Here is a 24689-nt window from a genome sequence, read left to right on the forward strand (position 1 = left end):
AAGTGTTAATACACTTAACCAAGTCCCAGGTAAGCTGAGCCAATAGGGAGGCAACCACAACAGGTTGTACTGAAATGCAGAAAAACCTGTAGGGACAGGGGAGAGGGAGAGTCCACTGACAGACGCACAGCAAGTCAAACACGCTCTGTCACACGCGCACACACACACCCATATCAACAGGACTTCCTCAGGAGCAATGCAGATGAGCTGTTGCAGCAGGCTTAGTTGCTGAAGAAACAACAGTTCCTTAATGTGTCATATCTCCAACGGACAATCCTGATTGCTTCGATTTGAAGACATGGGAACCTACTCCGATACAAGAGAACAGTACCTGACAAATGGGTAAGTCCTTTCTACAAAAGGCAAACCTAAGGTTTGAGTAGATGCTTTGAATTCTCTCTTCTGATTTGCCTGAAATGCAGTGTTGATTTCCTGATATACAGTACACAGGAAATAGTGCTAATATATTTGAGCTAATTTCAGAATGGGCCTGTCACAAAAGTTGCCTGAGGGCAAGTTAGATCTTATGATACTCTTGAATGGAGTAGAGTATTGGGTTTTGCATGCATCTTTTACATGACTCTGTAAATGTCATGTGGCCAGTGAAAGAAGGAAGTGAAGAATCAAAAGTCACTGGTCTTGTGTAACAAGACACTATGTGAGGAGAAGAGGGGGACTTTTTCATTAATCCAGGAAGTCTCAACTGACTTCTAAACACTCATCAGTGTCATCCCTGGACCTCCAGGAGGACTACAGAAGTTTGAGTTCACAGACATTGAGCATGCCAATGTAGTTGCAAGGATTAGGAACTTTGTATTGCTTTTCACAAGGAACAGTCAGACTACAGTTTAGCAAAGGTTATGACAGTTATAGAAAGTGTCACAGCACTTGGCTTCTGGCATCCTGGCTCCTGATTGGGTGGCTAAAGGTATCGCATCACATGTGACTAGCTAAAACAATGGCATGAGAGCAGATCTCATTACTCAACATTGTTATGTATTGAAATGGCACCCCTTTCCCAAGGCCAGTGAATCTGCTTTTCTACACTTGGAATATTCAAATGTGAATCATTGTCCCAATAATGTACCATTCCTTTCATTCAGTCAATCAAATTACAATAAGCTTCAGGTTAAAACATTAATTTGGCAGAGATAGGTGCTTTTACACCAAGACAAAATATACTAGTCTGTCTCTTTCTCTGTTGGCCTCCGAACTTCAATATCTCAATCACGTCAAGATAGTTTCTTCCTCCAGCTTCCAATCCTGTCCCTCAAATAGGCTCAAGCTACAAAAGACGACCTCAAAATAGTCAGCTGCCTTTACATGCTCAAGTTTCCTGAGCACAGAGCACAAAGGAGGGCAGAGTACACCCATGTCGTGCTTCAACAGGCATACCAACAATGGAGAGGTCTTCTGTTCTGAGTCCTTCCCACTCAGGATCAGACTCCAGGCTCAGGTCCTCATCATGTGTTCAAGCCATTCAGAAATAGTATTCTCTAGCAACGTAAAAACATAAAGTAGTGGTTTGGGTTGGTCATGGCTGTCCTATGCTGTGTGTGAACCATGATCATGTGAATGCCTGTGGTTGCATGCGAGATTTACGGATTGTGGTAGTAGTCTAAATTAAGGGATTGTGAAATGTGTCTGGATCCAGGGTGTGTGATCAAGCTAGGGATTAGTGAAGTGGGCTCTTGCACAGAGGATTTGCTTAGCACCCTTTTCTGCAGACATTGCCAGTCCGAAGAATTACTATACCTTTTATTTACCCTCAATAGGTGTTCTGTTGTCTGGGTATACAAGTATTTGTGTGACAGTGTACAGTGCGCCAAACTAACATGTGAGAAGAATCCACCAAAAAGAAACCAAACAAGATTTTCAGGTATCTGAATAATTGTTCATAATGAAGACAAGCCCTTTTCGAAAATGTAAAACAGTTCACATGCAGTCTGTCTTCCTATCCCTCTCTTAATGTATAATAAACTGCACACATTTGCTGGATGAATCAGCCTAGAAGTTGAATTTACATAGAATTTAAGTCAGAATTGTAAAGATTTTTTGTTAGATATGCTCCAGTAGATTTTTTACCATAAAATGACCCCCGCAAAGTGGAATCTCAGGTGTTACGAACGCGTCACCAAGTAGCCGGTGAAAAGCCCACTCATTGGCCAATCGACACACCACCATTCCCGTGTATCTTTTTCATAGTTCGTGTTCGTGCACAACTTGCATAGTTAACCGTATCCTATTTTTAACTTAGCCTACCGAATTCATAAACTTTTCAATCTGTATCTGTATGTTAAATCAATTCAGTGGAATAGACACATTTTACTTTGTGTTGAGAGGAGAATTTATGAAAACAGGTAGAGGAACAGGTATGTCGCATTTTTTAAAATCTGTATTTACATTCTGAAACCACACAAATAGCAATGTAGGTTACGCGGTTGAAACGGGAAGTATAAAATGCCTTTTTATTATAATTTATAATAAATATATTTTCTTTCATGTAGCCTACTACAGGTATTTAAATTGTAAATACACTGTTCACTAAAACAGGCGTATCTATACATTGCCTGTTATGTTACACATACAAAATACAATAATCGGCCAACTAGAAAATCTAATTTTACTGGCTAATCTCCATCAAATCTTAACCATTTAGTTATGTCATCCCCATTTTTTTATTTAGATCTGATTCATTAACATTGTCCAGCTACTTCTTAGTGTGTAATCAAGTCTTTAATAAATGGACAACCATACACCATAATAAGACCATCTAGTAATCAATTGATGAGATCCTACCATTAAGGGGGACAGGGCATGGACCAGTCTTTCCTAAATATGTGGAAATAGTCCTAGTAACATATAGGGTGCTGTTGAATTCTTAGCTTTCCTGAAATCCTGTCGTGTGACACACTGGCAGTTGCTCAGGCCAATGACAACCAGAGGACATGCTTGATGTAAGATAATTTGTTTAGTGTGTGTGTGTACGTGTGGGTGTACGTGTGTGTGTGTGTGTTGTCTTTATGCTGCACATGATTCTGTGTGTGTGTCTCCGTCAGTATGCTCTTACCAGCCACTTTGGAGTGAAGTGAGAAGGAACCAGAGGGTTCTCCTCAAAGGGGAAATATATATTTTTGGTGAGAGCATGTGACTGTGTGCATGTACATGTGTCTTTAATAAGGGTTTCAAAAAAGCCTTTTTGCTCATTTCAGTTAATCAGGCGAACACGATTTAACATTTCACTTTGATGCCAAACTTGGCATAGCTTGTGTCAACTTCGCATATCACCCTGGTTTCTCAAATTATGTCAATACTACAGTATGACCGTTTGACAAGCCCAAACTGCTTGCTGGGATTGTCTGATTCATTGAGGTCATGTTTGTACAGGTAGTGAAAAGTACCTTACTCACTCCTTTTCCCTATGTACTGTGGTATATGTGGAAACTGTACTGACCACAGGGATTACTGCTCTAATGCATCACTGCCCCACACATGTTGTCATGATGTTTCTATATGTGTTTCACTAGGGAAATTAGCTTTGTGATGAAATAACGTCTGATATGGTACTATTTAGCCTTGTGCCACGGTAATATAAAATGCATTGTGTGATGTGGTATATTCATCAATGCCAAATATTTTCGAGAAAAATAAATACCTGTCCTTACATCGGTCAATAAAAATATGAAACGTAAGTATCACAGAAAAATAAATGGTGTTTTGTGTCTTTGATCCAAGGCATTCCGAGGGGGCCAAGGTAGCAAACTACTTCCAGGACATGGAGCTGAGGGAGGAGTGGCAAGACGAGGACTTTCCCAGGTCAGAGGTTAACTGGTTCTTGACCTTTAACCTGTGTGGTATAAATGTGTGCACAATTGTGCACAATCAGATTGAATAAGAATTCGAATGAGAATATGAATGATATTGAAAGTACTTTGACTACCACACATACTGTCAATGCACATCATCCAAGAAGGATTTACTTCCTGCTTTAGACCTCTGCCTGAGGATACTAACAGCCCAGAAGACGAGCAAGAGAGTCACAATGGAGAGAGACCAGGTAAAGCCCAGTTGCAACGCTCTATGCCTTCAAAGACCTGGCACACAGCGAAGTCAGCTGTCACACTTTCCCTGGAAGTCTCCTGTTATTATTATGTGTACAACAAAGATTGAAGGAAAAATTAGACAGAAATAAAATTAGACTGAAATAAATTTTACTGTCAGAAAATGATGTTGGATAGGATATCATATAAAGGCATTAACTGTAATAATGAAGTAAATATACTGTAATACTTTATAATACTGGTAAAATATCAAATTATTGAGTAAAACATGCTGTACTATATTCTTCCTCTCTTACACATACTCTTCACATCCTCCATCCCTCTCTTTCCTTGCCCCAGCTCCGCCCACCAGCTTGGCGCTCTCGGGTAACGGCATGAGGAAGAAGCGTCTGGTGGCGCCTGCCCTGAGTCTGACCCTGGAGAACACCAATTCGCTGGACCGCAGCGTGGTGTCGGGAGAGGAGGGCTACCTGGCTGCCGGCCTCTCCCTCTCGCCCGACGACACGGAGATGGACATCAACCTAGAGGCCATGGAGACGCCGTCGGACAGCGAGTCCTGCACTTTCCCTGACAGCATGCACGAGCTGGAGTGGGAGGGTGAGAGGAAGGGGGAGGGAAGTTCAAGGAGTAAGAGATCAAGGGAAACAAACAGATGGAAAGAAACTCATTTTTGTGTCACTGTTTCATTTGAGCAGTTCTCTTAGTATACAGTGTCATGGAAAGGGCTTTTGACAGTCAATCAGACAGATCAAATCTGAAGGTGAAGACTGACATTTAGAAGGACGTTCAGAAATATAGGAGGTCAACTTGAGAGAAACAAAGAAACGTTAAGCCAGGTACTATAATGAGACAAACTGGTGAATCAGCACAATAAACGATCCACTATTTAACCCCTCCAACCTACTTCAAATACTGTATATCTACCTGACTGACAGCACCCTCTGTTGACCTCCAGATGACCTGCCACGTCTGGGCCGAGGGGAGAGCGGGGTGTCCAGCGTGGCGGTGGAGCAGGCGGAGATGGGTCCTATGGACCTCGACCAGGTCGACAGCAGGGGGCGCCGGTGGAGGCGTTTCTGCATCGCTGGCCAGGAATACCATGTCAACATGAGCGTTCTGGAGCCCTACCTGCAGGTGCTCTCCCACGGAGGTAAGGTCTGCCAGCACTGGGAAGTACCCTAGTTCAAATTAAATCATTGGAACTGAATTGACCTATGGTGCCCGTGCTTCACATGTTTTGTTTTGTTCTTAGAATGTGGGAGGACGACACACTCACTGTTTCTTTAAAGTAACATAAAACATTCTTTAGACCTCCCAGCCTCTCTCCAACTGGTTTTCCACCCTTTGATCGCTCTGAAGGTTACTATGGTGAGGGGATGAACGCCATCATCCTGTTCTCCTCCTGCTATCTACCAGAAAACACGGTGGAGAACTATGAGTATGTCATGGATAACCTTTTCAGGTCAGTATGTTCTACAGTTTCTACAATCTGTGATAAGTTACACATGCAATTGAGCAGCCTTTTGGTCAAACATTACTATGTACCATGAGTTTAGAAATCTCAGAACAAAAAATTACAAGTATTAGTATTTGTGATTTAATTAGTTGTTTTACTTGACGATTTTGATCTTGGTTGCTGTTTGGTAACTTCTTCACAAATGTACAGGATGTTGAGAGCTGTGCAATTGGGAACTGTGTTGCAACTGTGTGTGTACGTGTCTGCTTGAGTGAGTGTGCATGCGCGTGGGTGCTTGGATGTGCGAGCATGTCTGTGTGAGCATGTGCGCTTTTGTGTTGCATGGACACTTCCCTTTGAAAAACAATGTTCCCTTTAAAAGTGTTGACATTAAATATCCTTCATGCCAACACCTGACCTAGCTGCCACACGGACTACAGATCAAATTGTTATTCTGTTACAGACACACCCACACAAAGCATTTCTCCATCCAGCTGACTGGTCAGTGCTGACCCACAGCTCATGTCATGTTGTGACAGGTACATCGTGGGGACGCTGGACCTGATGGTGTCAGAGAACTATGTCCTGGTGTACCTGTGTGGCATGGCTCCCAGGAACAAGATGCCGACTATCAAGTGGCTGCGCCAGTGTTACACCTCCATTGAGAGAAGGTAAGGGAACTCCCAATATAATAGCTGTCACACTCCTAACATTGTACAGTATGTACTGTAGCTGTCCACAGTCCTGTATGAGCCTGTAAGAGCTGGAAGCCAGGGTTGGCATTTCTAGGAATTGCTAGGGATTTCTGTGGTGTTCAAATACAAGGTCATCTATCTCCGCTGTGTAGAGTGAGAAGTGTTTTAAGATGTGTTTTAAGCGAGATATTTTAACAAAAGTTTTGCCATGCATGCATCAGACACTCAACAGCTTTAGTGTTGGTCCAATAGAACGTGTTGTATTGGCTAGTGTTTCTTCCTGTTGAATCTTGCATATTAACTATGAAATCACCCCAACTTTTAATTCTAACACACAGGAATGCCTAAAGTGGGACTAAAATTGGGTGTATTTTTCATATTCTTCAGAAGGGGGCGCTACAATCATTTTTTCTCTCCATTCGACGGTTTCTCTGTCATACTGTAGGTGTCATAGCTACTAGTTGGAATGTGAGCGTCAGATGCCCATTTAGTATATGAGGCTCCTCTGTCTGCCCTCCTTGCCTCTCCTGTGAAATATGACAGGAATGCTGTAATGATCGAGCGCTGTGAGGAACTGGAGTGTTATCGTTAGGGAAGTACTCTCTCCCAGCATTCCTTAGATAACCTCCTAACCCCCTGACTGTAGCGGGCAGGGCTCAGCTGTGGGTGTGTGAACAAGGTGGTGAAAGTGTGTGTGTGTATCCCTTTGTTGTAACTCTCTTGTTGAAGCTAATTTTGAATGTAGTATATTACCAGAGCACAGTCCTTGTTGAAAGTTTATTGGACTCAGTGGTGTTTATTGGACTTCATAGTCAGTCCTGTCTTACAGTAGGTTCCCAAATTAGCTCATGTTCAGTTCTCAGTTTATTTCTCAAATACCACATTTCCACCACTGTTGAAATCTAGTTTTACACACTGTAGTACCACATTCAACTTTGATACTTAGTGTGTGTGGCTCCCATTTTAACCAGGGAGGCAACCTTATCTCTGAGGCAATGTGTTTGTATAGTCCATATAAAGGCAGCTCAGTTTTCTTTCTCCCTCAGTGACTGGCTAGCAGATACACTCACCACAATCTAGAATTTACCCACACCTCCTCCACTCTGACCTCCTTGTTTAACATTACATCCCTTTATATCCCGTTACGTTTATGAAAAACAACGGCACGTTCAAAAGACAAGACGGATAAACAAGGATAGTGAAATATCACTAAGGATCAGTAAAAAGTTAGCACTGACCAAAGTCAGTGCACAATGTCTTTAGATGATCCCAGAACAACAAAATGTCTGACTTTGTGTGGCATTAGTGAATCATGCATTTCCTATCAATGCTGTGCTCTGAGGAGGACAGTAAGCAGCTGACTGTGGCGTTCGAACCTGTCCGTACATAGTGTGGGAAAGGTAATCGTCATGTTGCACACTTGGGGTAGAATTCCCTCCCACTTCATCTTAGACATCAAAGGGTTTGGGATGGTTATGACAAAATACCGATCATCCCTCAGACGTTACCTCACATGTTACCTCACCTTTTTGCAGTGACCTGAGCCTACAGTTCTTCCTTTAATTGGATGTGTAATGGTTTGATAGTTTCAATCATGTTCTCTCCTTTAAAAACAACGTTTCCAGTACCTGACCAGTTCCTGATCAGTGTTAAAAAAAAGACTTGCTCGTGACTGTGTGTGTCTGGTCTCCTCTTATAACCAGGCTAAGGAAAGACCTTAAAGGTCTGTTTGTGGTCCACCCTGCCTGGTACGTCAAAGCCCTGATAACCGTTGTCAAACCTTTCATTAGGTAAGGACTGCATTTCATTTTCTTTATCAACAGTGACTGTTCTTCATTTGATTGTGAAGGCATAACATTTTTCACACCATTCATTACTCCTCTTTTGTCTGTGTGTTCCTTGCAGTGAAAAGTTCAGCAAGAAGATCAGGTTCATTCACAGCTTGCAGGAGCTGTCTCAGTACATCCCCATGGAACGCCTCCAGATTCCTGACTGCATCAGAGAGTAAGTTTACCCCTTCTCCACCTGCCATTGCCTCTTGGCAACAGGATACATTAGGATACATAAGGTGTTCAAATATGGTTACAGTTCTATTAACTCTCCACTGTACAATATGCTGCAACAATCCATAAAGCTATTTACCGTGGCCAGATAGTTGTTCCTTCTGGGAGCCCTGTCCCCACAGGAAGTAGGCCACTAGATGTGTTTGTTACACACTGAAGCTGATTCACAAAAATGGAAGAAACCATCTAACAATGCTCTGTATATAACCACAGAATCCCACAGACTATTAATACCAAGCAATAATAAAACAATGTTCACTCCCATACAGTAATGGCATTATTCCTAAAATGTAAGGATTACTCTTTTCCCCTCTAGGTTTGATCAGAAGACAAACAGGTGAGGCACATTTTGGCAACCACCAATGTACATGTGGAGTTACTGAGGAGCAGACATTTGGAAAGGAAAGGTGGAGGTTGGGTCTACAAGCCGGACAACGAAGGGAACGCTAAATCACCTTAAAAAGTAAACGAACATGAATGTGACCTTGCAAGAGCACATGGGCATCTTGTTGTACAGGACCAGACTTGTATTCTATAAATTATTTATTGATTATTTCTTTGAATGTCATGGGAATGGGAATTGACGTCATTGCATGGCGAAAAAAAAGGAAAAATCTCCCTATTCTTAACTTGCTTGGTCAAGTTTACTACTCAATATTTCACTATCACTCAGTGCTTAGAGTGCTGAATCTCCACTGTCTGTTACACCCCACTAATACATGCCGCACTACTGGGTTATTCTGTTTTGTAAAAGGAGATTAAGAGGTTGATATCCTCCTTTACTATCTAGTGAAAGCACACATCCCACAAGAACCTTGTTGTCTTATTGCAACTGTCAAAAGCTTATAACTCTTACTGAAATGCAGCACCACCATAGTATATACTAATGGAAGTTTGGGTAATACACCAGCAACCAACAGCTAGTGTGAGGCCACTGAGGTACCACTAGAGTTAATTAAAAGAAATATATAGTTTTATGTTACTGTTAGCATTACTGATATATTTTAGGACTGCTAATGCTTCTGTATGAAGTTGCTGAGTAAAGTTTCATCTGTAAGACTGTTTTACAGAGGACAGTTACTTTTTATTATTTATACTTGAAGTTAAAATAAGGAAATTATGAAGCAAAATGGATAAAACACACATTTTCAATACATCATGAATGCCTAGTTATAATGTCAAAGGTTGTCACTGGTTAGTCTTTCCCCAGAGCAGATATTTATTAGACACTAGCAATCTATAACTAATTCACCTGGCAAATATAAAGTCATCCAGAAGTACAGTTTGAATTTGGGCTATGTCTTCCAATTCTAAGAGACATAATTGTTTATAGTGTCTGGAAAAAGGACTTTATATCCCATGCAAGCCTTAAATGAAGAACTGTCACCATGGAAATATTACAGACTCAGGAAACAAGTCCTTGACAGCCACAGGAAGTGAGGTAATCAAGGAGGAAGATTACTGCCAAAGACTCCAGTTCACTACTTGCTGTTCAGTAATCTATATTTACTGGGACTCTTAATCTGGAATCTTGAAAATTCTGTTTATGAACAATAAACCAGTGTGATGAGTATTTTTGAATATAACGCATACTGGAAACCAAAGATATGTGTGATAAGTGTTTTGTACATAAAGGAATGCATTACATTTCTACTGTTGAATATTGAAGTATAATAAATCACATTTGTGTTCAAATCCAAAGATACTGTTTTTTGTTGTTGTTTTTGCTTCTCTTTGACTTTGGTAATAATAATAATAGTAAGATGGGCATATTTCATGTAACACTGAATTGTTTGCACAATTAAATACTTTCCATATACAATACTGTGATGTAGAACTACTGTACATGAAAAAACAAAAAGAAATGTTTTACTAAAAGACAGAAGACATTGATCTAATGCATCTAGAGAAAAACGAAATATCTATAACATGTCCCGATATTGTAGATTCTTAACACCATTATGAAAAGGTTACAGTTTTTCAGGTCAAGATCTATTGGTCTCTTTGACTGGTGTAATTAGTATGTGAATGAGTGATTGGCTAGGCTAGACTCTAAACAAATTAAGAATGTGTGGCACATTCGATTTGATTCACAGATGGCTCCATTTAAAAATGTTTTAAAGTTGGAGCATGGCCATTGCACCTGCTCATTCACAATTTCTTTTATTTTGCCATGAAGCCATTCTAGCAAATGTCATACACTATATATGGAGGTGGTACACAAACGTTCAAACATTTTACTTTCCAGTGAAGGAAAAGGAGAGTTCTCAGAAATGACTTTGTATCAAAAGGTTTTGATTTCATAAAATGCAAATGGTATAACATGATAATTATACAACAAATGTGGTGTTAATTTAGTTGACAAGGCAATTTGCTGTACAGTTTATATGAACACTACATGATAAACAAAGGCAACACATCAGTCATCCTCAACTTTAGGGAAACTAAAGACCCAGTGAATTCAATCTATGGATTAACATGGCTTTAGATGACAAACACATAAAAACACTGTTAAAATGAAAGGTTCCAGTGGACACAGTCAAAACAATTTCAAATGAGCGACAGGCCAGGCAACAGGAATGACAGGGCTGGTTATTCACAACGCATAGCCATCGTAAGGTGCGACACAAAAACAAAAATTTTGAATAAAATAAAAAAACAGCCCATATAAATCAAGAAATGTAAGTGTCATGTCAGTGACATACTATTATTAAAATAGCTATCTTGGGCCGATGAAATATGCCATATTTGGTTCCCCCCAAGAGTGCTAGAGTTGACACTGTGTGAGTGGGAGGCCCAGTAGAGCTGACAGAAGGAATGCACAGTAAAGTGCTAGGAATTTTCCACTCTCATCAAGGTGGGGGACATCCTACAATCCCCTGCTCTTTAAAAACGCCTTAACGAAATGTTCCTTCAGTGTCCTGCAAGGATGATTCTTTATTAACTGGACAGGCTCATAATGTTTCCAAATTGATTTTCAGGAGAGAATCAGATCCTGCCCTTGGACATCATCTAAATCTTAGGACTTTGATGTTAAATCAATTAAAGCGTATTCCATCATGGGCCGACAAAAAAAAAATATTGAAAAAAGACAATAAACATTTCTTAGCTGGCCTGGGTGATAGACGTTTGATCTTCTATCCTGCTTGGATAAGCAGTAAGAATATAGACTGGGACATTCAGATGGTTTTTAAACAAATATAAACATGATATTAGTCTTCTGGACATCTCCAGAAGCAGTCATTATTTGCAGTATTCAAGTTCAGCAGCTCACGCACAGACAAAAATACAAAGGTGCTCAATGGCTGAAAATCCATCGGTGGGACAAATCTTGTTTTGCAAAAAACATCCAATAAAATGAACCAAAAGGAGTCTGGTTTAAACCAGTCTAACAAAAGAGATCCTGTGGAACCCACAGAAAAGCACACACTTCCCAAATGTTTTCCAGTTTTGCAAAGCATACAGAGCGCAGCTTTCTCATTGGACAAGGAAAACATGAAGAAGGCCATCCCATGATCCACTTCACCTGTGAAGTCAAAATGAGTTTTTGGGGGGTATTTGAGTAACTAAAATGAGACCACAGGTCAAAAGAATTTCATTTTCTGATTGATTTACTTTATATTCATGTGCCATTCAAGTTTCTATCGCTGTACAGAATAGAAGTAGTCCATGGGTATGATAGTAGTGCAGAAATGTACTTCACCTACCATTGCTGGAGGAACACAGTAGCAAACAGCTATGACATGCTCCTACGTCCATTGGACCTGGGGCCTTTAGATCTCATCTGCTCCTGGACTGACCCTGACTGCCAAAAAGAAAGAAGAGTCCTTATGTCCTGTTGGCATTTTTTCTGTGATCATTTTATTTGAGAGCTCAGTAAATAAATACTAAGAGACAGTATTTACAGGATATCCATGTGAACAGTACACTGTACAAGTGTCACATATGTGTGTTGATACAGCGTCTCCTATTCTGCACACTGAAACTGAGTAATTTCATCTACAGGACTAAAGTGATTTAAAACCATGTTTTTGGCCCATTGTATGCAATATAACGTTCTGGTTCTATGGTTCGCATGAAACATGAGCCTATTTGGAGCCCTGACAATGTTTTCCATCTTAACTGGTTCCATATGTTACCCAGCTCAATTTATAATTTGTGAGTCATTACTATTACATAACACCGATGGAGGCTGTATGATTTCATTATTGAGGGTTAGACAATAAACATAGCCCAGTATGCTCCAGTGTGGGTTGAACTCTGTATTTATGTCCCATATGGGTTACAGATTATGCCCTAAAAACCATTGTCCTCTGACAGTCATTTTAAGGCATTGAAATAGCTCAGTGCAGACAAACAATGCAGTGCTATCTGTCAGGAGGACAATGGCCCTTCGCTTGCCTTTCAGGCTATGGCTAATGGGCTTCTATGGCCTGGTTATTGTGAAGGTCACATTGGTTTTCTTCAGCTGTCTTTCATATATATGTTTCACTATACTAGCTACCCTGGGTTGCCGAGTATAATCCATAGCTGGTTTAAAATGTAGAGCTCATACAAGCATTCAGGCACCGGAAGCACTTATCAAATACAAACATGTACAAAATGGGCACAAATTGAGCCATCATACTGAGTCACAGTACATTTTAATTAGGACTGAAACAAATTGTGCTATACAACCCTGTATTAACATCAAATAAACCTGACTCTTTTAAGAGGCATTGGGGAAACTCAAAACACAATGGTCTCTGCAACCTATTCCTTCACCACTCATTTATGCAGTTTCTTAGTACTTCCCCATTTCTGTGTGCAGAGAAATTTGAAACTGATATCAAATTTGTGCTATAATACTTTCAATTCCTATGGTCACAATAATATTAATAATGAGTGTGCGTTATACAATAATAATCAATTGGTTAAATCATTGGACCTTGTGGAATTGATATAATAATTTCTCAGAATAAGAAGCACCTTGAAATACCTTGAAAGGGAAGTGTGTTTCACAAATGTCACATACACCTCCTTAAAGTACATACTGTACTAGCATACAAGGATATTCTTATTTTCACAATTTGCTTACCGGCTGGAGTCCGTTAGCCATCTCCCCAGAGCCTATGTGTGTCAGGTGAACAAAGTTTGTGGGCTCGCCAATCATGCTGCGGTCAATTTTCCTCCGCCTTTTCCTCTGTAAACAAAAATAAATGCAGATTCAAGTTTAGATGACAGATAAGCCTGTTTCTGTTTTCATGTATGCAATTTAGCAATGGAATCAATACTTCGCTGTCTGAAAAACTATCAGACAATGTTGCTCCTTTTCAACTGAGACTCAACTGAACTAGTATTGACGTAACATGGGTGCTTGTGAAATCAACAACTACTCCTGACATTACGACTTTTCCCAATATTGTCGTGACTTCCATGAGAATTTGGAGAAGGTGAATCTCCTCTCTCTTTATTATGCATGTCACACTCAATGGAGAGTCTGATCACTTCATTACCGTCCTCTCCCCATACTTGTTTTATTAGATCAGTGCAAGTTCCACCATCAACATGTCATCACATGCCACAGTGTGCTGCAAACAAACCAGGTATTACAACCCAGTATGCTGTGGCGGTATTCACTCAGAACAGATCAGAGACTGATCATTCACACAGCACCATTTGGAAAAAACATGAACACAATATTAATGACACAACCAATACAGCCATTATCAATGGCATGACAAGCACCATACTCTATATTTTTTAATAACCATTACAAACTACACTTTTCTCCACAAATCAAACTTAGCTGGGGAGTCACTTGTTACGGCACATAAACTATTTCCATAACAGTCTGGGTCTCTCTCCACCCAACAATAGAACAAACAGCAACCTAAAAATATAGAAGAGGAAGGAGGAAGGAGGGAGGAAAGAGAATGAGCTCACATTAGCAGCCAAGATGAAAATCCCACTTCCCCCTCAGAGAGACTACTCATTGTTAAAAGAGGGACCTGAATACAAGGGTCAGGGGTGGGTAGGGGGACGTTACTATGGAGACATGCTTCAGAAGGTCAAAAACTTAACATGTCTATTCTAACCCTAATTTATTAAACTGAATCAATGTATCAGATCTGTGGAAAAGACCAAACCATATTTCAAACAGGGATTATAAACAAAATAAACTTCAAGCCAACCAATGACTAAGCTACATTTGCTGCCAGAGTTACTGCCCTGGTCCTTGTTTGTACACTGTAAATATTGGATTTTTGCTAATATAAATACAACTCAGTACTTGAACTGAAAAAGGTTGTACTGGAAGACAAACTTGCAAGTGTGCCAAGACACCTCCGCAATTTACAACACACAGTTTTCGTGTCATAAACTGTAAGTTTCATTTAAATTAGTCTAGGTTTTAAAAACTCTACAGTATTTCAACCCCGTTGTGACCTTCATAATCACTGCCCATGTCTTGGAAATCCTGATTCTGCATCTTTGGCCACCAATTAGTATGTAATAGGCAATGACAGAGCTTTCTTTGTTTTTACATGCCTCGTGTCTGAGCCACTCTCCCAACGACACAGAAGTCTACCCTTCTTGACTGTTGAGGCCCTCTCGTGACTACAGTATGTGGGTCAACCACTTGAGCACAAAAAAAGAAGTAATTTTCCTCGTTCAATTCCCCTTGTATTAGCCTAACCCATTTCTGACACACTTGTGCTGTAACATAGGACCCTCCTCGCTTGTTGTCTGTGAGTGACTGAAGAGAGTGAGCTAATGAGTTCAAAACCAATGTTAGCTGCACGAGGCAACAGTTGGATGGCCTTAATACTGCACTGAAACCAAGAAGGTTCTTCTGTGGGGTCAATCTGATATATATCTAATCTAAAAATATGTACACATTTTAATTAAGTCATAAGAACCCTTTGAATGTCAGACAAGCAGGTCAACGGTCTTTCCCATGATTCCCTGGAAGAGTGAAACACTCACCGGGGGAGGTTTGGCCACAACGCAGCAGCCGATCTTGTGCCAGAACTCACTCATCCCAGCTGTCCTGTTGGTGAAACTGTACTGGAGACCCTGGGTCTCTCTTGATGCCCTGGAGGCAGCCGAGTACTTGCCGGAGTACAAGGGTGAAGCTTGGGGGGCAATTGTGAAAACTTTCCAGTGACCCAACTAATCCAGGAAAAACAAGAGGCGTCCCGTAAGGTCCTGTACACAGACCGGATGTAATTCTCTCAACTTTTAAGAATTGGCCTATTCTCCCCCTTTCTTGTGCAGGTTTCCCATGGGGTTTGTTTTTTCTCTAGAGTCAGACTACATCTGTTGGGCCTGTTGAGACAATATCAGATTCCATTACTTGAAGTCTGACAAAAAACAGGGAAGGTGAAATAGTTACACAATCTCCACCTGCAACAAATGCACATACCTCTTTCACATTGATATATATACACTCAGAATTAAAAATTAAAACAACAACAGCCCTAAACAGGGTTTAACCATTTCCCTCCACTCTTCACATTTGAAAGGATCCCTTTTAGCATTACATTACATTTAGTCATTTAGCAGACGCTCTTATCCAGAGCGATTTACAGTAAATACAGGGACATTCTTTCCGAGGCAAGTAGGGTGAAGTGCCTTGCCCAAGGACACAATGTAATTTGACACGGCCGGGAATCGAACCAAGAACCTTCTGATTAATAGCCCGACTCCCTAAACGCTCAGACATCTGACCCCCGAATCAAGTGTTTAAAAGTTAAATGCTAAATGGATGCAGTAGAGATAATAGCCACTAAGTCAGGCAGAACTGTATTTGCAATGTGCTGCAGAGACACATGGTGAAGAAACGATCGATGATATCACACCCCTCAAGAAATTAACTAGGCCTAATTTAGGAAGGGAATGTTTCTCTACAGTCACTGTGTCTCAATTATGAATGTTCCTTTAACTGAGGGAAAGACATTGAGTCTCTTTACATCAACATGTGTTGGACGAGAATGTTTGGCAGTGCCAAGATGAAGACAAACATTGCACAGAACAATCTTTGGCCAAGGTTAGCTCCCCAGTGGTCCACATGTCCTAATTGCAACCATAGAGGATAAATGGGTAATCGTTCTGTTGTATTATTGACATTATAGCTGTCATTAAATGTGTTTACATGTATAATTACATCTATTGAACACATACAGTAGCAAGCATTAGTTGAAATGTATTCCTCAAGCATGGCAGATTAAATATATTTGGTTCAAATACACCATGTCTACACTATGCTGTCACATTAGCTGTCAGCATGCTATGTGTCTGTGACACAGCATGAAAGAGGAGACACTCCAAATGTAGTGGCACAGTAGCCTACCTTTTTTAATGAAATCAATAGCCTACACCTTTTACCAAGGTCTACTAGCTCTACGTTTCCCTATTTCAGAGCTGAGAGCATCATAGTTAACTTGAACAACACATTCCCTCAAAGCAAAGCCAAAGACAAGTTATTTTGTATCTGATATACACCAATGTTCTAATTAGGATAAATCTTGTTTTAAATAGTAATTTGTGCAAAACGGCGAGCGAACTTATTTTTGAGGAATGTTGATAGTGATAGTTCAAACTGTAGGAGTTATTTAAATGCCCTTACCGAATAATCTAGGAAGCCAATTGTGTGTGTCAAACGAGAGAGAAAAAGAGACAGCTTTCATAGCCTACATTAATACAGACAGACAGAGATGGTGTCTGCTATTACAAAAATTAAACGGTTACTTGGTTTATGTTTAACATAAGAGAAACACAATACGAACTATTTACCTACTTACCAACTGAGATGGCAATGGTCTGTCTTAAACGAATACATAGACAATTAATTAAACCATTAAGAGCTCGACTCTACTCCTTCCCCAAAAATCTTAGACGAACATGGACAGTAACACTACAGCGACACTCTTGTCGTCGCCGTTGGGCTGAACAACTAACCGTTGTCTACACAGATTGCCTTCAGAAAAACGGGTTGATGTGTATTTTTATTGTAGGCAGCGTCAGAGCGCCGCTTTCCGGTAGCTCTTGTAATCACCAGTGTTGTGCATGTTCATACCTCTCATGAACTAATTCAAAGTTCAGTTCATACAAGTAAATATGAATCGTTCACGTTCATAGTTCACCATTTAAATTCGGAACTATAGGCCTAGTTCAGTTCATAGTTTTAAGGTGTGTGTTTACTGTGTGTACAAATTCCGCAAAAAATAATAAGGTGCATCAGATCAGATGTAGTCGCTGAGTCTGCGTCTCTGCTTTCACTTGCCATTTTTATGAGACAGAGAGCTGTTGTCTTGGAATACGTTGCTTGATTGTCTACGTGTGTGCGATGAATCATGGGTAACGTAGTGCGAAGGCTACTTAGAGAAAATGTTAGGGGCACTGAGCAATGTGCAAGCATTCGATTTAGACAGCGTCTCTCCTCAGGAGAAGGAAAACATTCCGTAACGTTTTAGCTAGACCTCAAATAATATGAACGTGTTCACCGTTCAAATTCATTATTTGTCATTAAGTTGCGTTTCTTCATCGTTCTTATAAAAATGAACGTGTTCAATGAACGCGTTCTTTTGAACTCGTTCATGCACAAGTTCAACACTGAAAATCTAGCCTGGTCCTAACCAGACTCAAGTACATTTCATTTGTACAGAGTCTGGCCTCGCTCCATTGACAAGGGTTGACTTCCTTGTAGGCGGGTACTCTGTTGAAGTTTAAAACTATTGGATCTGCCCAGAGCCACTCTGATCTGCCGTAACCAATCGCTAGCGTTCGCCTTAGCCAATTCCTTCACCACTACTGTAAGTAACAGAGCTAGAACGAGCTGGAAAATCAAACTGTTCCCGAACCCCGTGGGGAGGAGGGCCAAAACATCATGGCCGCCAACAAAACTCAGCAAACTTGTTCTTGCTCCGGCTTTAGCTGTTGGATATTCGGCAGCGTTGCCACAACGGACCGAATGGCTTCGCTCGCATCTTTCTCCGCCGCCATTACGGAACTACAACACAAACTAGCGCACGACACCAACGTCATCGTTCTCAGCCACTCCCTCTGTTCGCTGTTTGGCCGGTTGAAAATCAACCTGAAAAATCTGACTTACGTACCGAATGGCCAGACCCAGAGCCTTTTCTATGGCTCTGGCCAGACCTAGTACAGAAGCAAAATCAAAATTAAGCGGAAGTACGTAGGAGGGCAGAGCCAGGCTACTGAAAATCACCTTCATTCATATATTTAGGCCATGCAGTGCTAGCCTGGCTCTGATTTCACAATTCTGTAAAAAAAAATATTGGCTTCATGTTTTTCCAATGATCACCTGTAGTCTTGAAAAAAATATTTTGCATGCAGATGAAGTCTGGTGTCTGGACTGGATCCTTTTCACGTCACTCACTGCTCTCTTGCGACCACTGCCTCCCGGTGTTTTTAGGTGAAATAAACAAACAAACAAAAAACGTCAAAGATATTAGTCATGAAAAGACATGCTCTTTCATCTTAAAGAGTTCTACAAAGACTGCTTGTGTTCTTCATTCAACCTACTACCCCAATATGTTTGCCCATAAATGATCATTGCACAGTCTCACGCTCGCTCTAAATACCAAATCCCCGAATTCCGGGAGATTGTATAGCATTTGCGGGCGTCCGGGAGCCGCTATTGAAATGCGGGACACTCCCGGAACCTCGGGGAGACTTGGGATGTCTGAGTGTCGGACTGGCCATCGGGAGATTTCCCGAACGGCCGGTCCAACTAAAGGCCGCTATGGCCACGGCTATGGTTGCCACCTTCAATACAGAAAAATAAGGGACGCCTGCCGCAGCAGGGGCCACACCCCTCAAGGCCACGATGACCACAGGCCCGATGACGTGCCAGTGGTGGTAAATTACAACTTAAAACATGTTTTCATAAAAATATTAAGATGGATACATGGACATTATAAAAATATATCTGCTATTGAAATCAGTGTGAACAGAGGCACTCAGTCTATCACAACTCAAGTGGTCAGCTAAATGGTAGCTGAATACACAGCTATGACTAAAATAAACATAGGCCTACAAAGTTTGACAGTGAGACCACAAAAAATAGGCTTTTGGGGGAACTTGTGAGAACCATATTTTATTAACTTATTAAATTAACAGATCCATAACTTATTAACTTTAAATTAAACAAATGCTTTGATACTCAAAAAGTCTCTTGGAAAAATAGATATAGTGCAGGAGACTTGCAAATGATCTTCCATGAACATCATGAACATGATAACATCAGTGGACCAGAAGTGTGCAGTATTGGGGCATGTCAAGCCTACTTCCTTTTATAAGTGTAAGCCTACTTCTTATTACGTGGGGGTCACCTGGAGCTGCCTCCGCCATTCTTTCAAATCGACTCTACGCCAAGAGACCCGACTTCCTCTGACTGTCTGTGAACCTGAAACAAACCGATCAAACCAACGATGGCAGCGAGTATTACCCAAACAGGGGCAGAATAGGACGAGTCTTCACAGAATGCGGGTGGGATGATTTGCATGGGATGCTGCATTGAAGACAACTCTGAAAATACGGGACAAACCCCGTCCCGTATTGATTCAAAACGGGACGCGTTATTTTATTCTCAAATACGGGACGATTCCGTATTTTAAGGGACGGGTGGCAACCCTTGCCACGGCACTATGCAGTCATGCCAATCAGAACGCTCGTATTGTCGTTGCCATATAATAAACTTTATTATTATATAGCCTATTTGTATTAAGCAACTGTACACGGGTCACGGGCCGGTCTGCATTTCAAAGTCCCGGGCTGTTTTTCAGTTCCTGTCCGACCCTGCTTATGACCTCCATAAAGAGGTAATTGTGTCTGCCTGGAACAGCTGATTGTTCAAGACAATTATTAACTTTGTTCAACACCCCTTCCTGCATGTACATGCACAAAACCAGTATCATTTGCCTCTTACAGAGAGTTCAAGTGATCAGCTTGGTTCTGTCATAGTCTTTTTCATTAAAATGACCGAGGCCATGGACTCAATCAGCTGTCCCATTTGTATAGATCCACTGAAGAACCCAGTGACTATTCCCTGTGGTCACAGCTACTGTATGGAATGTATTGAGTACTACTGGGATCAGGATGATCGGAAGGGTGTCTGCAGCTGCCCCATCTGCCAAGAAAGCTTCATCCCAAGGCCTGTGCTGAAGAAAAACACTGTGCTTGTGGATTTGGTGAATAAAATTGAAAAGATCGGATTTGAGTCTGCTTCTACATCTAACTGTTATGCTGGATCTGAAGATATGTATTGTGACGTCTGCACTGAGAGAAAGCAGAAAGCCCTCAAGTCCTGTCTGGTGTGTCTGGCCTCTTACTGTGAGGCTCACCTACAGCCTCACCATAAGTCGCCTGCCTTGAAGAATCACAAGCTGGTCAAAGCCTCCTCAAACTTGTGGGAAGATCTGAAGAAGATCTGCTCTCGTCACAACAAACTGTTGGAGGTTTTCTGCCGTACTGACCAGAAGTGTATTTGTTATCTATGCTTCGTGGGTCAACATAAAGACCATGAGACTGTTTCAGCTGTAAGAGAAATGAAAGAGAAATGGGTGAGAATCTAAACTTTCAATAATTGACTCTGATTAACGTAGAAAAGAAGGCATGGCCTAGCACTAGGTCAAAGCAAAGTTAATTCTTTGGTAACAGAACATTCTTTAAAATCCAAAGTCCATTCTGTACTACTTTTTGCTTGAGAGTTGGATAGAGCAAAGTTTATGCTACTTACACACTATTAGATTCGTTATTTTATTGTCCACACCCTTTTTACAAATTAAGTACTGTTTGATGTGGTTGTCTTGATTCTTAGGTTCTGAAAGGAAACCATGATTAATTTATGAGAATAACTATAAATATTATAACACTGGTCTCAACAACACAGGCCCAAACTGGTTTTGCTCCTAGGATCGAGTACTTCTCCCTGGCAGGGCCGAGTCTCAGACCCTTCCATTCACCTGCAATGTCCCCAGGGGTCTGTCATCGGTTCAATCCTTTTTATTCTCTATATGCTCCCCCATGGCCAAGGCTTCCATTAAAACAGTCTCCTTCACTGTTATGTGACAACACCCAGTGTTTCATGAAAATCATCTCTTTTCTTTCATTTGGTTGAACTCTCTCATAATTCACCTTACATCTGACAGACTACTCAGAGAACGGAGACCGTGACCCCCTCCCTCACCCGCAGCAACCAAACCAGCAACACCTTGTACCATCTTTAAAATGTTGCCAAACTGTGGCCTTCTCTCTTGCTGTCAGATGCTACAAAACTTGTCGACGCCTTTGTCTCTTCAAGAATGGAGTACTGGAATACACTTCTCATCAAGACCCTGGTTTGGAGTCTTACTGTAATAAGCTACAGTACATTCAAAACAGCACCAGGATCCTGATGATAGTGTGGAAGCACCACCACATCGTCCCCATCCTCATATCCCTCCACTGGCTCCCAGTCTCAGATTCAACTCAAAATCATCTGCTAACCTTCAATGGCATCCAGGGAACCGCACCCAACTACAACCTCAAAGAGCTCTCACCCCATCATTCCGCCCACCTCCCTCACAAGCAACAGTTTCCTCCTTCACGCCCATCAAAGCGTAATGGCAGACTGTATTATCATACATTTTCTATATACAACACATACAACTATGTACTGTGACTATGATTCTATACTTACATTTACAATAACAAATTATATTCCTAGTAGACCCTTTATCCAAAGCAATGTAAAAACTGTGAAAACAAAAAGTACAACAGAAGATCAAGGATGGGGAAGTGCATAGTTCTACAGTATTTCAGTGGTCAGAGTCAAACAGTCTGTTACCAGTCACATCGCAAAGTCACCACATCTCAGCTCCTAGGCACGGTGAACAAAAAAAAAATTCCAGTGTGAGAATAACAATTAATTACTTAGATACAGTGCAATAACATCTCAATTAATCATAAGATCTCAATTCCTCAACTACAGTCTAAAAATAACATCTCAATTACAGTAGTATTCTAATGTCTATTATTATTATTAGTATTCTGCCTATAAAACAAGCACTGTTGATAAATGATGTTTATTTATAGATGGAGCTGGGTTTGAGTCAGCAAAAACTGCAGCAGAAAATCCAGGAAAGAAATAAGGAGCAGAAGGAGCTCCAACAGGCTGTGATGTATTTTAATGTAAGTGTTATCAAAAGAAAACAAATATCTTGTCTGTTGGTGTGCATATGTGTGTGTTTGCAAAATGTGTGGTTTGTCACCTTACAGCACTCAGCACAAGAAGCAGAAAAGAACAGTGAGAGAATCTTTAATGAGCTGATCTGCTCCATTCAGAGAAGACGCTCTGAGGTGAAGGAGCTGATCAGAGCCCAGCAGAGGGCAGCAGTGAGTCAGGCTGAAGGACTCCTGGAACGCCTGGAGCATGAGATAGCTGAGCTGAAGACAAGAGACACTGAATTAGAGAAGCTGTCACTCACAGAAGATCACATACTCTTTCTCCTGGTAATTCCACTTACCTTTTATCTACAACACAGAAGTAACTGACAGTTCAGCTAACCTATTGTTTTGTCCGTCCGTCCGTCCCCCCTCTCTTTTTCAGAGATATCCGTCTCTCTCCAGTCTATCTTCAGACTTACCCATCATCCTAGTCCCTCCTCCACTGTACTTTGGAGATGTGACTGAGGCTCTGTCTGAGCTGAGAGCGAAATTAGAGGACCTCCTTAAAGGGGAGTGGCTTAACATCCCAACCAAAGGTGGGTACAAAACTAGATCTGTGGGTGGATCACACAAGCACTTTTAAATTATGACAATATGCCTCATGATGTGATTTGACTGCCTCAATTTGAATGTGTTTTTGTGTCTTTAGTGAGTTTGGTTGATGTTGTACTGCCACTAGAGCCTAAGACAAGAGATGACTTCTTAAAATGTAAGTTTCTATGTAACTGTGTCTCTCCACTGACACTACATATTAAGACTGAGACAAACATAGACATGGAGGGAAAGTAGTAGGCTTTGGGCACAAATCTGCTTATACAGTATCTATCTACACATATTTTTCTGATTTGTTCCTTGCTTTTCTCCCAGATTCCTGTTCCCTCACAATGGACCCAAACACAGCACAGAAACACATCCGTCTATCTAATGGGAACAGAAAGGCAGGATGTGTGTGGCCGCAGCCTTATCCTGACCATTCTGAAAGATTCTATAAATGTTTGCAGGTGCTGTGTAAAGAGGATGTATCTGCACGCAGTTACTGGGAGGTAGAGTGGAGTAGTTTAGGGGTTTGTATAGCACTCTCCTACAAAGATGTAGGGTGCAATGCTGACTTTGAATTTGGATGCAATGACAAGTCCTGGAGCTTGCAATGTTATAATGGTGGTTATAGCTTCAAATACAATAATGTTGCTACTAAATTGTCAGGCCCCATGTCCTCCAGGGTAGGAGTGTACCTGGATCATAAGGCAGGTACTCTGTCCTTCTACAGTGTCTCTGACACAATGACCCTCCTGCACCAAGTCCAGACCACATTCACTCAGGCACTCTATCCTGGGTTTGGGTTTGGCTTTGTTTCTTTGGTACGTGGGTCCAGTTTTGAACTGTGCTAGATGGATTATAATTTTGTAATTCAGAAGATGATTTACGATACAATATTTATTCTACTGTCAATATTGTGTAGACATAGAAACTAGATTATCTGTTTTAGGAGCAAAATTCATTTAGGCCATTGATTTAGATTTTACTCAAAAGCTATCAGAGCAATGAAAGTGGTATGTGGCTTAGAATATTATTTTTGAAGAATTAGATTAAATTCATGAGGGAAAGATTAGATTTTACACAGTACAATTTGAGCAATATTTAGAGACAAGATTTCTGAACCTTCTGAACCTTGAAATGTCTGAAAGTAGTCTGTACCTGGAAAAATTCAAATAAACTGTTTTGTGGAAAAACATAGCTGTTATATGTTATTTTCATGTAAACTCGTCCGCTAGGCAAGTGTGGGAGCGTCTAAGCTGGTCTCTCCTCCTTCACTCTTCCTCAGTCCGTTCAGGTGACCTGCCACCTGGGTACAAAATCCAGCCTTTAAGAAATCTGGACATCTGACCCTCCTCAGGATCATCCTGATAGCAGTGTGGATGTTAGGGTCCTCACACAGGACAGACTACCAGAGGCCAGCAGCCTTGTTAAGGCACCTGGCAGCAGGGCGAGCAAGAGAGCAGCCAGCCAGAGTGAAGGAGGAGAGCCCAGCTCATCCAAATGCTCGCGCACATGAACCAACTAAAACACAGAGCAGGGAGCTGCACTGATGCCCCTTAAACTTGTTAATCCACACAAGGAGAAGCAACAAATATGATCAACACTTCATTACACAGGCACACACAAACAAACCCTCAAAATTAAATTGTATCTTTTCCGCTATATT

At 41.1% G+C, this 24689-nt stretch overlaps 3 protein-coding genes across 6 annotated transcripts; 2 read left to right on the forward strand and 1 right to left on the reverse strand.

Annotated features, from left to right (window-relative positions):
• The first annotated feature begins 143 nt into the window (after nt 1-143).
• Nucleotides 144-8825, forward strand: bnipl (BCL2 interacting protein like). Of its 2 annotated transcripts, none has more exons than XM_062464881.1 (10): nt 144-342; nt 3736-3816; nt 3993-4057; nt 4401-4658; nt 5017-5211; nt 5421-5523; nt 6057-6188; nt 7916-8002; nt 8118-8216; nt 8592-8825. In XM_062464881.1, exons 1-10 carry the CDS (start codon nt 299-301, stop codon nt 8614-8616), a joined length of 1089 nt encoding a protein of 362 aa, XP_062320865.1. In that variant the 5' UTR covers nt 144-298; the 3' UTR covers nt 8617-8825. The 2 variants fall into 2 exon arrangements, with proteins under 2 accessions (XP_062320865.1, XP_062320866.1); XM_062464882.1 differs by lacking the exon at nt 144-342 and adding an exon at nt 2214-2372.
• A 2583-nt stretch (nt 8826-11408) lies between these two features.
• Nucleotides 11409-17172, reverse strand: cdc42se1 (CDC42 small effector 1). 3 transcript variants are annotated; one of them, XM_062464883.1, is made up of 5 exons: nt 17059-17172; nt 15242-15583; nt 13353-13457; nt 11983-12080; nt 11409-11801 (listed from the first exon to the last, which is right to left on the reverse strand). In XM_062464883.1, the coding sequence occupies exons 2-4, from the start codon at nt 15293-15295 to the stop codon at nt 12012-12014; spliced, it is 228 nt and encodes a 75-aa protein (XP_062320867.1). In that variant the 5' UTR covers nt 15296-15583; nt 17059-17172; the 3' UTR covers nt 11409-11801; nt 11983-12011. The 3 variants fall into 3 exon arrangements, with proteins under 3 accessions (XP_062320867.1, XP_062320869.1, XP_062320868.1); XM_062464885.1 differs by having other exon boundaries at nt 17051-17123; XM_062464884.1 differs by lacking the exon at nt 17059-17172 and adding an exon at nt 16884-17037.
• Nucleotides 17173-20229: 3057 nt separating this feature from the next.
• Nucleotides 20230-23980, forward strand: LOC134023066 (tripartite motif-containing protein 16-like). Its single transcript, XM_062464887.1, has 6 exons — nt 20230-20841; nt 22355-22450; nt 22538-22771; nt 22869-23022; nt 23136-23195; nt 23354-23980. The coding sequence occupies exons 1-6, from the start codon at nt 20257-20259 to the stop codon at nt 23872-23874; spliced, it is 1650 nt and encodes a 549-aa protein (XP_062320871.1). The 5' UTR covers nt 20230-20256; the 3' UTR covers nt 23875-23980.
• The last annotated feature ends 709 nt before the right edge of the window (nt 23981-24689 follow it).

Source organism: Osmerus eperlanus, chromosome 7 (genome assembly GCF_963692335.1).
Source record: "Osmerus eperlanus chromosome 7, fOsmEpe2.1, whole genome shotgun sequence".
Taxonomy (NCBI): domain Eukaryota; kingdom Metazoa; phylum Chordata; class Actinopteri; order Osmeriformes; family Osmeridae; genus Osmerus; species Osmerus eperlanus.